Source organism: Nyctibius grandis, chromosome 11 (genome assembly GCF_013368605.1).
Source record: "Nyctibius grandis isolate bNycGra1 chromosome 11, bNycGra1.pri, whole genome shotgun sequence".
NCBI lineage: Eukaryota > Metazoa > Chordata > Aves > Nyctibiiformes > Nyctibiidae > Nyctibius > Nyctibius grandis.
The window spans coordinates 11,757,843-11,773,814 of NC_090668.1; the positions used below are offsets into that span (position 1 = coordinate 11,757,843).

General features: G+C 43.6%; 2 protein-coding genes across 2 annotated transcripts in view; one reads left to right on the forward strand and one right to left on the reverse strand.

Annotated features, from left to right (window-relative positions):
- The window catches only part of MINDY2 (MINDY lysine 48 deubiquitinase 2), a 30,281-nt gene extending 19,499 nt beyond the window's left edge, over window positions 1-10,782 (reverse strand). The window contains exons 1-3 of the mRNA XM_068410429.1: window positions 9,699-10,782; window positions 2,925-2,982; window positions 1,189-1,253 (exon numbers count right to left, since the gene is read on the reverse strand). Coding sequence (XP_068266530.1) covers window positions 1,189-1,253; window positions 2,925-2,982; window positions 9,699-10,373 — 798 coding nt within the window. The 5' untranslated portion in view covers window positions 10,374-10,782. The remainder of the gene's footprint in view (window positions 1-1,188; window positions 1,254-2,924; window positions 2,983-9,698) is intronic.
- A 1,415-nt stretch (window positions 10,783-12,197) lies between these two features.
- Window positions 12,198-15,972, forward strand: part of ADAM10 (ADAM metallopeptidase domain 10) — a 46,943-nt gene continuing 43,168 nt past the window's right edge. The window contains 1 exon segment of the mRNA XM_068410117.1: window positions 12,198-12,457. Within this exon segment, the coding sequence (XP_068266218.1) occupies window positions 12,403-12,457 (55 nt within the window). The 5' untranslated portion in view covers window positions 12,198-12,402.

The window sequence follows — 15,972 nt, forward strand, 5'->3', positions numbered from 1 at the left end:
AACATAAACACAAAATTATGATTAACATCAAGACTTAGTTCCAATGCTTCTGAAATGTAATCATTTTGTAAGACTCAGTTGCCTAATTAGTTTCTTTTTCCCCGCTCTCATGTGGTATCACTCATGCATCTCCAAGTGCATTTAGAACATTCCTAGAACAGGAGGTTTCTTTAAAATTGTACAGTTAAATATTTAAGGAAAAGGTTTGTGACATTTACATAGTAAACCCATATATTTGAGCACAAGAAAGCCATAGAGGTTGTACTTTAACCGGGTATATAGTTTTCATCACCCTCCTGTAAGTTGAGTATAGCTATAATATTCTACAGCACAGAATTATCTGGAAAAAATATAGCTAATTTTGTTATTACAAAAATAATTTGTATAATCTGATACAAGTTGTATTTTGGATTATTAAAAGAATCCACATTCAATCTTCACTCTAATTTCAACTATCTCAAGATACTTGATTTGGTTTTCAGCACTGAATGAGAGCAAGAAAAGACGACCTCATAATAAATAGAACTAGCTTGAAAACTAACACCTAAAATAAATTCAAATTGCTTTTCCATGAGTAATCAAAAAAAAGCTGTTACCACAGACAGAGCTTGAAAAATTTGCTCCAAGATAATATATACTACATCAATATTTTTTTTAACTAATAGCATTATCTTTAGCATAAAAAGACTTCTGTGATGACACAAAAACAGTGGTCAGTGGAAATAACATTGCCTTTCATATGGAATCAGCCTCTTTTTGTCCATCATGATTTAGAACAGAGATCTCTTTCTTGCTCAGTTTACATCCTCAGAGAAAGTCTAGCAGGGATCACAGAACAGAGCACACTGAAGGATGCATAATAGAAGACTTCAAAGAGAAACCACCCTGTTATATACTTCCATCTGTACTTCCGTGTTATAATTCCTCAATAAAAACAAAATTCTTTCGTTATACTCATTGCAGGCAAAAAAAAAAAGTCATTTCTTGTGCTAATAGATACTGAGTTTTTCTTCACTAACGAAATACTTATAAATAATACTCTACATCAAGCCTAGAGAAAAAGCAAAGACTAAATACAAACAATGGTTTGTATGCTTCTGGTTTTTACAAGATGATAAACCTTAGATGAGAAAAAAAGTTTTAGTTCCTTTAGACATAAGCAGTTGTATTTTAGGAGCAGCTCCTCACCTGCTCATAATTTAGACGCTGAATTTCAGATATCTCTTTAGGTTTTGCATCAAGAATATAGTCTCCTAAAAAAAGCAAAAATAAAATTAAATGTATTCCACACTCAAAGCTTCAACATTTCTATGAACATTTCTGACTGAACCTGACTGATCATAAATACCACTATTGACATTTTCTATCAAATTAATGAGTGCATTGTTTTATAACCCGAATTATAATTATGGAGTAAAATAAGAGTACAAAAAACATAGTAAGATCATATTAAGAAATAAAATTCAAGTGGCTAATGTTGTTGCTAAAGCAGCATTTCATAATCTCTTGGGGCATCATACCAATCTCTTAATTATTCAGAAATTTACCTCCCTCTGTGCCTCAACTTAAAAATATAAAAAGGTCAAACTGTTCACAATAAGATACGTAATCGCAGAACACAATTTAAAAATGCAACCACTTATCCTGATACTATGAATATTTTGGCATATGTTTCCATACACCAGTAATTCTGAAAGGCTTGTATTCCATCCTTGTCTACAACACAAAGGTAATTATCAGTTAATCAGCACACTGGGGTTCAAGATTTATAACATTTTTAGTGACTAGTATCCATAGGCTGCCTCTCCCAAATTTTTCAGATTTTATTTCAGTGCTTTTCATATTTATTTCTTTCCTCCATTCCTAAAAAAAATGTTTCTACTCAAAGAAAAATATCATTACAGGTTTCCTAATTTCTAATCTTTTAAGTTAAGATTGTTCAGAGTGGTTGAATGAACCATTTGGTAACTGTTGACTGAGTAGAAACCTAAATAATCTGAGAAGGTAATTGTTATTCAATTTAATTAGATAATTCCAGAAACTAAATATATGCCTTCAAGAAAATACAGACATTTAGCCAACTGTGATTATGCAGTGACTTCAGACAGTATTCTTCTATCAATACAATTAGAAGAAATGTTTAGACATAGGCAGATTTCTTAAGACTTTTTTTTTTAAATTCTGTAATTAACTTTTTACTTCCACTGAAAGATTCAGCAATATGCTTTTGAAAAGAAAAAGCTACATTCTTTACAAGCAAAAAGAAAGAAAGAAAATATAGTAAGTTTTTTTTTCGCCTGCTGCAGAAAAATCAAACTTAGTCTATTAGGCGTAAATGTTTTGTATTTGTTAGGCTACAAAGGGGAAGAACTGTGGTACATGTAGCTTAAGTACTATCGCAACTGCACTTTTAACACTTGTATCATTCTGGGCTATTGAAGTTACAAACTTGTTAGATGGAAACAGCTGCAATTTTGCTGAACACTAAATCTCATCATGGAATAATGCCTGCAAACAAGGCCCCAATCACTGTGATGACTAAATTAATTTTTCCTGTTATTTTAGTTGGGTTATACTACCAAGTATCAGAATCACTGCAGACAATTAATGGCACAGTTGACTTACTACATTCTGTCAACTATAACAAAATAACATTGTAAGAGACATGAATAAGTTTAAATCTACCAATGTGTTGGTGTACTAAGCCATACCGACTGCATCACTAGACTAACCACTTAGGAAAGCAGTACAGAAAACTTCTAAAAGCAGTTAAGGAAAAACATGAGTAACTGAATACCATAAGTAGTTTTCTTGAAGCATGTGTTCAAGTAAAGGTGAATAAAATAGTAAATAAATAAAACAGTCCTCCTATACTACTACTCACTAGTAAGTACAATTTAAAACCATTTATTGTAATTACTAACCTAAGTATTCCATCAGCTGTTCAGCCGTTATGATTTCCATCATTGGTGGCAGCTTAATCTGTGAAAGTAAAAACATATTCTCTTTAAAATGTCAAACCAATACAATTTTAGAAGTATCAATAAGGTATTTCTAGATGGAAGTCTTCTGATCAATTTGCCTCACCAATTTATAAGAGCATTAGTGTATCGGGACCAAGAACCTTCCCAGGAGGACCTCTACTAAATAACAGCTACAAGAAGAGATTAAAAAAAAGCATTTTGGTTTTCAGAGAAACCACATGCACACAGTACTTTCTCTCACTTGCAGCTCTCTGCATTGTGCTCCCTACTCCCACCAAAACATTTCACCAGCTTTTCATTATTTATGTAAAACTACTCACATCAGCTCAGCCAGCACTGCTTGGGGGTTTCTGCTCTGCACCACATTTAGGAATCTAGAAGTATGCCTACATGACAAACAGCAGTTGTAAAGCATAATTACATGGGTTACCTATATTTGAGCTCTACATACTCATGGCATAAACATATTAATGTTTCAGACTTTATGGATGGAAGGAGGTATTATTTGTATCATTGGTTAATAATCTGAATTTTCCCTCACAACTGCAACACTAAGCAATTTTTTTTTTTTACTGCAGAACCAAACCAAAGTAGTTTTACTTATATCTACAGAATCTCTTATAGTCACATACTTTAACAAGCTAAATCTCAAAATTAACTGCTTCATTAAATGTGAAACAAAGTTAATGGATTACTTCACAGCATAATTTTAGGGCTGGCATGTTTTGTGGGACCTTGATCACACCTTTAAAGTGAGCAAATGGGGTTCCAACAGAGTCATAAGTACTTCTGAACAGAGCTGATTTAAGGATATAAAGAGAACATGACATTTCCTAACTGTTCAGAGCTTCATTGCAAGCACTTAAGCTACAGGAAACATACAACAAAGAGGAAATGGGAAAGAAAAAAAAACTTTAGAGAGAGAGAAAAATAATACAGAACCAGACATTCTCCACATAAATCAACAGAAGAAAACAATGTAAGCAATAGTAGTGAAAGCTGTTGTTGTCCATAACAATCTATTATTTTGAGTGACAAGTTTTCTCAATAGGTTTCAATGCTTAGTTGCTAGATTTTACATTAATTTTACATTTTAGGAAAAACACACTTCCTCAACTCACACCCATTTCCTGTACCCCTCTATGGCAGTTTCCTGGTCTTTCTCCCTGATCTCTCTTCCTAACTCTAGATACTTTTCATTTCCCACATTCAGCAGTGGGAAACTAAATCTTTCTTACCCAACTACAATGTGAGGTACAGTTAAGCCACCTTTGAGACAAGGTTGGTAAACAAATTTTCATATTGAACAGTTTGTCTAGTACAACTTACACAGTTTCTATGCATTAGACTACGAACTGGAAAACTATATAATACTAATTTTAAATATTTTCCGCTGTATTCTCCCATTCTTCATGAGGGCTTAAAAAAAAAAAAAAAAAAAAATCGAGTCATATAGTCCTGCACAGAAGTTATCGCTTCTGAAAATACTACGCATATAGAAAGGGACCATGCAAATTTCTAATGGCTTATTATTTATAGTCTCAAAACATGTTTCTCTAAAATATGCAACTCCCCTGAATTCAGTGTTTCAGAAGAGGTAAGGGTAGCTTCAACCTGCCTTGACAAAAAACAATTAACACTGCCTGCAAATACATACATACCTCTTGCCTTGCGGGAACAGCTTCATAAACTTATCACACGATAGCCTGATGGTACGTGCTGCTACCCCATAACCTTAACATGTGCCCCCTCAACCAGGTCTCCTTCTGTCCCTCAGAGCAGGCATCCTGTCCTGGGAACCGCACAGCTACAGGCCTACTGATCTGTAAGCTCAACCCACTCCACAGATGCAGGGAGGAGAGCTGCCAAGGCCTCTGCTGAGCGTTCATCAGAAGCTCACCAGCAACCCACCTTCGGAGGCTGAGCGAGTTCATCTGAGCAATCTGTGCAAATTCTGGCCATAAGGAGGTTTAGCTCAGTAACAAGACAAAGCAGATGACATGTAAAGAGCCAATGCCAGATATCAGACCAGGCAGTACCACTCCGACAAATCAAATGGATGTCAGCGGGAGCATACTGCACTCAGCTCCTCTGAAAAAGGCCATTTTGGCGAGAACCTAAAACTAGAAATTTTTTATGCTACGTCTTTTCTGCACCTCAGTTTGGATACATCTAAGCATAAATCATTACATAACACTTACTTAATTGTTACAATCACCTAAATAACTTTTAGAACTGTGTGAATTACCTAACAAGATTTTAGTAGAACTAGGCATGTAGGAAACACAGCTCCCAAAACCTTCCATTTATTGAGAGGGCTGTGACAGAAAAAACTTTTAAAGACACTGTCAAATACACTACTGGGATTATTCTCCTACATAAAAAGCTGTAAGGACAAGATATTCCATATGCACTCATTTCTCAAGATAATATTAATGTTATTTACATTTGTATTACATTATGTTTTCCCTTAGGCTTATTTTATGTTCCAAAACAATTTGCTTCTCTGTTCCCTCGATATTTCAGACATGTAATTTCTGTGCAATGCGTTAATGTTTACAGAATTCCTCAGCTACATGACACCACATTCTAAGAAACACAGAGCAGAATTACATGGCACCCTTATTAAGCTTTCAGCATCTGATGATTGCCACGGAGTACATCCTGAGAAGGGCTACCCCCACATAAAATTACAGTGTAATGCAATGCCATAAGTTATCAGAAGGTGATGCATGAACTACACGTAACAAAGATTACAAAAAGTACTTAGATAAGCAAGCTTTGCATTGCTAAGCTTAACTACATAGGAGCCACGGGTCCGAGTTAAAACTGAGCAGTCTTCAGATTTAAACAAGCTGAAACAGTTCCTATGCTACTCTACATCAGAAGAGACAACCCATGCTTGTACATGCATTTTTTAATGTTTGTTTCAATACCCCTGCTTTCATTTCCATCACAGAGCCTAAACAGTTAGCACACTCTTTTGCAACAGTTACTTTTTCAAGTTGGTATCATACTGCTTTTGTTTTCTTTTTACTTAGAAGAAAATTTCTGTAGCACTTCTGTAAGCAGAACTCCTCGGCTCTCTCTTCTAAAGGCTAAACTGCAAGTTAAGCTTATACAGGCAGTCTGCAAAAAAAACTTCAAAAGAAAAGTGAATTCATAATTGTAACATTTAAAAGTACAGCCTCTACAATCTGCCATCTCAAAGTTGTATGTCCAGACTCCTTTGAAAGCAGTGGATAAAAGAAAGGTGGCAGTTTTATTGCAAATTTAGTTCCAAAACTTGGTACTATCAAAAAGGAATTTGAGCAGTCGCAATGGGTGCTACTATTTCAGAATTTCCAAAAACTCAAGCGTTGCCAAACCAGTATCTCACAGATAAGAACATACAGATGTAGCACTCTCAAGGAATCGATTATTTTTAAGTAGTCTTTATACCTGTATGCCTAAATAAAATCTTAACTCTAATATCAAAAATACCTCCAAAAGGCATAATAAAAACTGAGTAATGACTAGGAACAGAGAAGAATCTTGCTCCGTTAATGAACAAGAGCTTCATAACCACTAGGAAGAAATATTTTGAGTATATGGCACACTTACCTAAGGTACAGTACATCATAAGTCTTCCTGTTACTGCAATCCTTTAAGCAAATTAACAAACTACCTACAGTCTCTCTTTACTCAGTGAGGGCTATCTCAGAAAAACAGTTTTGGATGAGGGCAACTGGGACACAAAAACAGAAGGTTACAAAACTGTTAGTATATTTAAAACAATACCCTAGTGTGAGGGCAAGAAGCTTGCGTTTTGAGGAGCTGAAATACCCAAAAAGGTGAGTTCTCCTTAACATATACAAATGTTAATCTGAGTTTTTAGGCATAAATGTTTCTGTGATTATGGCCTACATACCCTCTGAAGGCTTCCCACTTATTACTAAGCAGTAAATAAAGATTTTGGTTCTAAGCAAATCGATTATGTGCCACTTGTCACAAACAATTATGTGAATTCAACTTTCACTGCTGCACAAGCACAGCTGATACATAGTGCTGGATCTCAAGGTTATTACTCCCATTCTGGAATACAGGAAGCATATAACTGGCCATGCAAAGGGAAGTGTTCATGAAAACCTGAAAACCAGTATTGCAACCATTGTTTCTCAACTTTGAACACCTGCATGTGTTATCTGAAGTTATTTGAGGCCATACCTACCTACAGGATGACCAAAACTCTCAACCTTGTCAGGATGGGTTATGAGGAGGAAAGTCGGTGGCTGATACAGAGAAGAGAGCCCAGAGCTTAACTGTTTACCTTCTTATTCTGTGTTGTAATTTTATTTCCCCTCCTCATCTCTTTCTTACTCCATGTTTCCCCGCCCCCAGCTTCTTTTCACCTAACACATACTATGGTATTGTCAATCTGCTTTTGCCTGTTTTTATCTCTTGGTCTGCTTGCTTGTTCCCAAATTATAATCACCTGACCCAATCTAGCGTCCATCTGGGTTCAGGAGAAGTGAGAAGAATGTGGATGTCCATCCTCAGCCTGGGTATGTAGCTAGCTACTGTCAGTAATGTACAGATGAGTTGCCAATAAGATTGCCACTCCAAACAATGCCAACATGGTTCTCGACTATGAACTGGGGAAAAGAAAGGCCAATTTGGAAAGGCACTAATTAGGAAAATCAATTATAAGCAGGGGCAATATACAACCAACTAACAGGAAAACCCTCAAGCACATAAATAAGCCACGTGATGGCCGGTTCACCAATTTAGCTGCCTGTCTGCAACTCATGTAAGTTCTGCTGAGGTTTTATATACACAGAGAGAATTATAGAAAATACTTCCTGTAATCCTAGCAATAAGAAATGGTAGGGCACTCCCAAGAGGCATTTTGATTTTCACCTATTTATAAAATTGGATATTACCTTAATTCTCACTATGTAATATTTGATCAAAGCAGAATGTCACTTAAAATTCTAAATGGAGGACAGCAGAAGAAAGCAATCCTATATTTAAGGAGGCAAAGGAAAAATGCTAAGGAAGAAAAGCTCCAAAAACTTGAATGCAAACAACAAGAACAGTGCTGTCCCCACTTACATGCTTTCATTAAATTAAAGGTTAAAAGGGAAAATCCTGTAAGTAGCTGTTTCTTTTAAAACACCACCACACAGAATGTTAAGGAATGATAAGTTCTCCAAGGCCCTCCACTCACCCCTAGGTGTTAAAGAGGGAGCATAGGAAGCGAGTGTTAAATACTGAAGTCTAAGACTTCATGCTCTCTGGAAGATGGCAGAACCTACATAAGGCAATACCTTAAAGTCACACACAACTTCCCTGTACTGCTTTCACAGATGGCTAAATATAGAATCACAGAATCAATGAGGTTGGAAGAGACCTCTGGGATCATCGAGTCCAACCATTGCCCTGACACCACCACGTCAACTAGACCACGGCACGAAGTGCCATGTCCAGTCTTTTCTTAAACACATCCAGAGATGGTGACTCCACCACCTCCCTGGGCAGCCCATTCCAATGTCTAATAACCCTTTCTGTGAAATATCTACATCACTGTGCCCACAGCTTTCCTCCTGATGTATGAGCTATTCTGCTCCAGACAGTGTACAGAAACTGTAACTCAAAGAAATCATTACTCTTCTAGAAAGTTACCTTCCTCTAAACAAATCTCTTCTTACAATATTATTTCCATTTTGACCTTATGCTATGTCACCTGTTACACTTGTGAATAACCTTCTACTCCTCCAATACCAAATTTCTTCCCCTTGGTACTACAACATAAAAATTATTCTCATAAAGCTTTTCTGTTCTATGACTCCATTCTATCAGCTCATCAATGTTTTGGGGTTGAATTGCCAGCATTTCTTGAGAAGTACCCCCTCCTCCTTGTTCTGCAATGCACACAACCTCATAGGTCTTCTGCAACACATAGTCCTTTCACATATAAATTTTAATAATTACATTACGCCTTACATTTTAATTGCTTAAAAGTTAAAAAGAATTATTTTAAGACTACAGGAAGTCTATATCCATAATGGCTATTAGAACATGAGAACTTCCACATCTCAAAGCTGCACCCGATCACAACCTGATTTACTCATTAATTTAAATACAATCTATGCTGTGTAACTGTACGAATGTATCCCTATTACTCAGGCAGTTACTTGTACTAGTCTGTGTTTTGTACAATTCTGTGTTTTGTACAATTCTGCATGCGCTTCATTATACAAAACTAACCTATTTTCCCAGAATACCACCTACGTTTTCAGTACTATAAATAGCAATGTTTACTTACTAGAAACCTGCACACACGTAAAAACCATATATTCCTCAGTTTAGGAAAGCATCACCTAGATTTTTATTTCTATTTTAAGGCGACAACAAAGTAAGCCTATCTATGAGAGCAGCACCTAAGCTGCAACAGACTGCAAACCATTATTTATCTTCCAAGTTCTCTACAACAGATACGCGTTTAACAGCAGAAATAAGTCTACGTCTCGATCTGCGCAAACCTCCCGCGGCGCGTTAGCGCGGTTTCGGCACAGGTGCCCCCCGAGCGCTTTCAGCACTACACGAAACGCCTCGTTAGCCCCGACGGTGCCGGCGTTTCCAGGTCACGGCGCTGCCCCAGCAGCATCGCCCGCCCGGGCCGCCCCCGCCATAGCGGCGGCAGGCGCCCCGCCGCGCCCGCACACGCCGTACCTTCCAAGCCAGGAGCAGCACGTTCATGATGGCCAGCAACGGGCAGGGTCCGTTCTCGTTCTGGGTGATGACGGGCGTGTTCTCCTCCTTCCAGCGGACCCACTTGATGTGATAGACCGACTGGCCCGGGAAGCGCTCCTTGGAGGCGGAGAGGAGCTGGGAGCCCGCCGCGGGCCTATCCCCCTCAGGCTCCGGGGCCGGGCCCCCCGAGGCGGCCGCCGCCACCACCGCCTCCTCCGCGTCGCTGTTGAGCTCGGAGCTGCTCGGGCAGCATGAGTGCAGGTTGGAGAAGGACTCCAGCGAGTCCATGCTCCGGGACTCCTCCCCCGGGGGGGTGGGAGCCCCGCTGCTCCCGGAGCCGGCCCCCGCGGCACCGTTTTCCGAGGTAGGCGCCGCTTCGAGGCTCTCCGGCACCGCCAGCCCCGCACCGTCCTCCGCCGGCGGGCTGCCCTCCGCGGCCCATGAGGGAGACACCGTCCGAGGGGCCTTGGCGGGAACGGGGGCCGGCTCGGGGGAAGGGCTGCGCCGCCCGCCGTCCTCCTCAGCCGCCGCGGGCCCGTCCGTGCAGCCGCCCTCACCTTCCGCCGCCTCTTCCAGGAGGAGCTGGCTGGCAGCGCCCCCGCCGCCCCTCTTCAGCGAGCCCGGAGGCGGCGGGGGCTGCCCCGGGCTCTCCATGGCCGGCCCGCCGGCCGCCCGGCTCCTTCGCTCTCTATTGGCACCGCAGCGGCTGATTCTTCGCCAACAGCGCCCAAGACGCCCTCACAGCAGCGACGGCTCCGCCCCGCCGGGGACGTGTGGGCGGGAGGGGGAAGCAGCCGCGGGTCACAGCGGGGCCCGGGGCGAGGCCAGAGCCCGAGGACGATTGGGGAAGGGGCGGGGGGGAAACAGGTGAGGAGCGCGCGCGCCCGTGGGCCGGGGGGAGCGTGCGAACCTCGGCGCGAGCCCGGAAGGGGCGGCAGGAGGTGCCGCAGCCGCGGGGCAGGGCAGGGCCGTGCCTGCGTGCCGGGGCCCGCTGGCAGCGCAGGGCGGCTGCTGGCCGCCTCAGGGCGCCCCTCTGAAGCGGTGCAGGGGCCGGGGGTGCCCACTCCCCCCTCCCAGGCGGGACATCCCTTCCCCGCCCCCCCCCCCCGGCCCGGTGCTCCAGGATACCGCGAACGGGAGGCAGAGCAGAGGCCCCGGCGCTGCCCCGCCAGCTCAGGGAGCTGGCGGGGGCGGGGCCGCGCCTGCGCGGGAAGGGCGGCGGGCAGCGCCCCGCCCCGGCAATTGGCCGCCCGCCCGCAGAGGCTGAGGTGAGGTGGGAGCACGCAGAGCCCGCGTTACGAGGGGTTCACTTTCTCACCAGCGAATTCAGCTTTTCTAAAGGTTTTTCAGTGCTTTTTGTTGCGGTTTGTTAGAGATCTGTATTATAAAAATATGATTGTGGCGAGTGTAATAGGTAATTTAAGAACTAACGTAGTTAGTTTAAGAACTTACTCGGGCTTCACACTATTTCCTTCTCCCACTGGAGAAGCCTTCAGCTTTTAATCACAAATTTTAAATACAGTTTTGGGAAGAATCTTCTCTTTTCTGTTCTCAGCTCATCTGAGCTCTTCGGAAACAGCTACATCAACTTCAGCAGACTTATCTGAAGTACATTCAGTGTAATTGTACTTCCTACGTACGTCTTTGCATAACAACTTTTCTCATCTGTAACTGTTAGCGGGGAAAGATTTTTTTTTTTATTCTGAAAGGAAGAAATCCCTCTTCAGTGGAGACAACTGCAATGCTTCACCTGTAGAGTATCAAGAGAAATAGGTGACCTAGAATAAAACTCGAAAAGTGAGTAAGTAAATTAGTTTCTGCAAGGAAAAATGTGTACTTAATAAGGGGCTAAAGGGAGCTAGCTAGCCCTAAGGGCTGTTTACGCAAAGGTTCAGCGAGCCGGAGGGAAGCCTGCTCAATGAGGACGAGTAAAGTTTATGTCCCGGCTCGTTCTTCCCCTCCCAGGACGTAGCTCCTTCTCACCAACGCAAGTACCGGCGCCCCTTGGCCCCGGCGGAGCCCTTCGAGGGTCCGGGAGGCGGTAGCTGCTCCGCGCCCCGCGGGCAGCCCTAGGGCGGTGGCAGGCGCTGCCCCGGCCTGCCTCAGCCGGGAAGCGGACAGCCCCGGGAAAACCCCGCTCCCGGAGGTGGGCCTGGGCGGTCCTCCCGCCGTGCCTCGGGCGGGACCCGTGGCCGGGGCCTGCCCCGATTTGCCGCCCAGGAAACACGATTGCCCCCGGCCCGGCCAGGCCTAGCGGCAGCCGCCGCAAAAGCCCCGCCCGCCGGGCCCTGGGGTGGCAGCCAATGGGCGTCAGCCCTGACGCCCGCCAGGCGGGCGGAGAGCTCGCTTGCGTCGGGCCCCGCCCCCTGCGCGCGGCGTGGGGAGGCGGGGCGGGGCGGCTCGCGCGTTCTGGGCGTGCCCTGCGGCCCCGCCCCGCCAGTGGCGTCGCGTGGGCGGGCCGGGCGGCCGGAGGAAGTCGTGGCGCGGGAGCGGAGAGGAGCGCTGCCGGGCGGGGGGCGCCGGGGCGAGCTGCCGATCCCGGCCGATCCGTGGGCGGAAACGGTCCTCCAGAGCGGTGGGGGACAAAGCGGAGGGAGGCGCGGAGCTCGCCCCTCCCCATCCCGGCGCCGACTGGGGCGGATGTGCTGTGGGTAGGCGGTGGCGGGGCCTGGGCCCGGTGAAGATGGATCTGGCGGGGACGATAATCCTGCTGTGCTCCTGTGCGGCGGGCGCCGGAGGTGAGGAGCGGCCGGGCCCGCCCGGCCCCGTGGGGCTCTGGCCTGCGGCCCTGGCTCGGGGCTGCCGGCCTTCCTCCCTTCCCCATCTCCGCCGCGCCGCGGCTCGGGGCTGGGGGCGTCGGGCCCCGGTCCCTGGGGCGCCGCGCCTCGGCGGCAGGCCTTGGCTGGGCCGCCGGCCGAGGCTCTCCTTTCCGTCGCTCGCTCCCGGGTACGGTCCCTACCGTTCTGCGTGGACCCTTTCCCCCCACCGCCTGGGGCCGGCCTGACGCCCCCAACCCTTTCTCGGGACTTTTCTCCGCCGAGGACCGAGTCAGCTGTTGTCCCCTCCTTTCTTCATCGGCCTCTCTCCCCCACCGCCCCCGGCCGTGCCTTTCCTCTGCCCAGCTCTCGGCTCCGCCTCAGTCGCTCGGGACTTTCCTCACGGTCCCAGGAACCGCTTCCCGGTTACCTTCCTCCGCCCGCGGACGGGGCTAGCCGGCGGTGGCTCCGGGGAGCGGGTGTCTGGGGAGAGCCGCCGGGCGGGCCGGGGGGCTGCGCGCCCAGTGCGCGGGGGCGGCGCGGCGCGGCTGCCCGCGCAGGTGTCCCGCTGCCCGCGGAGCGGGGCGCGCCCCCGATCCTCGCCTTCCGTGCGGCCGCTTCCCTGTCCCCGAAACCAGGAAGCACGGGTAGGCGCAAAGTTCAGCTTAAGGAAATAAAAGACGAGCCCCGGGTGTTTTTCTGAAGTGTGACCGTAGCTTCCAGGAGGGTCTCGCTCTCTCTTAGGCCAGAGAAAAACAGGCTTATGTTTATGGGGGACGTGTAACTTTGTAACGGCTCCCGGTATGAATTGTTTTTTCAGCATTAGGAAACTATTAGGGTAGTTACTTTACTGCGACTGGTAATGTTTAATCGGTCAAGTCATGGTAGGGAAATAGTTTCAAATTTTTCCAAGAATAGACGTTGGAAAAGGTGGACTTCTGAGGGTGTTTCTAGAGAAGGACGGGTGGAGCAGCTGATAAGGGCTTACTTCCTCTGTTTCGGTCGGCACCTCTCCTGTTTGTCTGGGCTCCGCGTCTGTGTGCGTCAATACGTAGGTTTATTAACAAAGAATCTAGCTCTAAACCCTGTTACCCTCAAAAAGTAACATCAAAGTATGTGAAAACTTCAGTAGTTTGTAATTGTGGCTAAGATGTGAGATAAAACACAAGGTGATTTGCATGGTCAGAAGTCATCCCGTTATTTATATGATTTGGAGTTGTATACAGAAAAGACTTCGGTGACTTTGCCCTCATAAATTCTTGTGAGCTATCAAGATATTTCAGACTTAATTATTGGCATACTTTTCAAGGCCTCTTAGTTTTCTGAACTAAACTGTGCTGGCACAGAATTCATTCGAAGTGATTCATTAACCAGTTGTGAGGGTTGTTTCCACTGTTTATTCTAGGCAGGCAAATATGCCTTAAAGTTAAAATCACAGTAAACATGTAAAGTACAGTTCTGTGAATATACAGAAGCAAGTTCATGAAATGTATTTTATTTTAGACATTCACATTAATTTTTTTCTTTGAGAGAAGAATGGGCACTTCTAACATTTCTGGCACCAGGAAGCACACCTCACTAGCAGGTAGCAGACGCACGTGTCTTTCAGTGTCTAGCAGTACAGGTAAATCTTTAAAGAAAGCTTAATAGTGCTGGATAGAAATCTAGAAATGATGTCCGATACACATCTCCAAAATATCCTGTGAACCTTTTTTGGTAAAACTCTCAATTATCAAAGATTTATCATAACTGTTGAATTAAAATTACTTTTTAATATTACAATTTTCTATTTTAATAGTGTTCATATTTCTAGAGTTTCTTAAGTATTGTAAATGTTTTTATTTACTGAAAAATAGTTTTCATTTGCTTGCTTCTCTTTTAGGTAGGCATTAATATCTGTGTGAAAAAGGGCAAGTTCATGATTCTTAATGATATTACTGTGAGAGCAGTGCAAACTGGAAACAACTGAAAAAAACCCAGCAATTTACCTGTGTTTCATTTCTGTACAGTGCATCTTGTGCTCATTGATTTAACACAAATCTTGGAGCTAAGTTATACTTATCTGTAAAGTTGTCTAGTTTTAAGCCATAGAGGTATTAAATAGTAATAATTTTGAAAATTCCATTAATCTGCGCTTTAAAAAAAAATGCTCTTCTGTGTGTTGAGTCTAAGATTGGGATATTTTTGCAGGATACCTGAGTCTGTTGAACTTTTCTTTCAGAATTACGCAAGGCTTTGTGCCCATGTACTGTATTTATACTCTATTGTGATAGTCTTTAGATATAAAGGTATATTATAGATTTACAGAACCAGTTGTAACTTTACTTCACAGTTAAGTATGAATCACAAAATCAATGTTTTAAAATATTAAGGTACAATATAACTTAGATGGTTTATTGAAGAAGGATGAATGACTTAATGCCTCATGAAATCTCTTGTTCCAATTGAAAATTTTATTTTCTTTTGTAGTTTATATTGTTCTTAAAATTATGTAAAAGGAATGCAATCAAAAGCGATCGCTAGTGTTGCTGCGCTAATGAAGTGTACTGCAATGTCGGTATTATGCTGCTTTATAGCCATCTGTATGGTTTATGGTTAAAACAGACAAGTTATCAGCAATTTGGTCTAATAGGCCCTGAAACACGTGCTTGATCAGGTTTTGGTGTTAGATTGCTTTTAGGGCTCTCTTAGAAGGTCGTCTTTCTTTGCTACCACTGAATAAGTATGACCTTCATAAAACAAGTGGTCCAGGGGGTCGGTTTGAATACAGTTTCAATAGTGTGAGAAGAAAAAGCCATGCCAATTTTTTTCTTTTTATTTTGTAATTGGGGAAAGGTAGAATTTATTCAAGTAGATACATATATCTTGGCTTCTAGTATATAGTACCTTGAATTTTAAGAATTTTTTTTTTTTTTTTAAAAAAAAAGGTGAATCTTAGCATTTCCCCCAATACCCTCAGAATTGTTTTGCTGAAGGGATCTATTCACTGGCTGGTGCTGTGAATAATTTTGACATGCATAAAGTGGAACTTAGTTTGGGCAATATTATTTGCAGCTTTTAGTAGCATGCTTTGTTGCATATGAAGTTGCATGCAGGTATATTAAACAGTACTTATTTATCTATACATAATGATGTTCTTTGAGGAATGGCAATAACTGACAGACGCTTTACTTCTACCTGAAGGTCATTTTAAAAAAAAAAGAAAAAAAGGAAAGGGGAATAGAAAATATGGAAGAGATCTAATGAGATCCCCAAAAAACTTGAATTTAACAAGAGTGATCATGCTTTGGCTAGGCTTATCAAATGCTGAACATCATTGCAGATCTATGGTAAATTGTTTGTTTGCACTGGTACAGCACACTATTTGATGTCACTAGGACATCTAAGTTGAATTTTAGTGTCTTGTGCTGCTGAATATTGAACTACCTGTTTCCCAGTAAGCATGGGAGAAATTCTGTTTTTTTCTGGACACATGGGGGAGTTGTGGGAAGGCATTT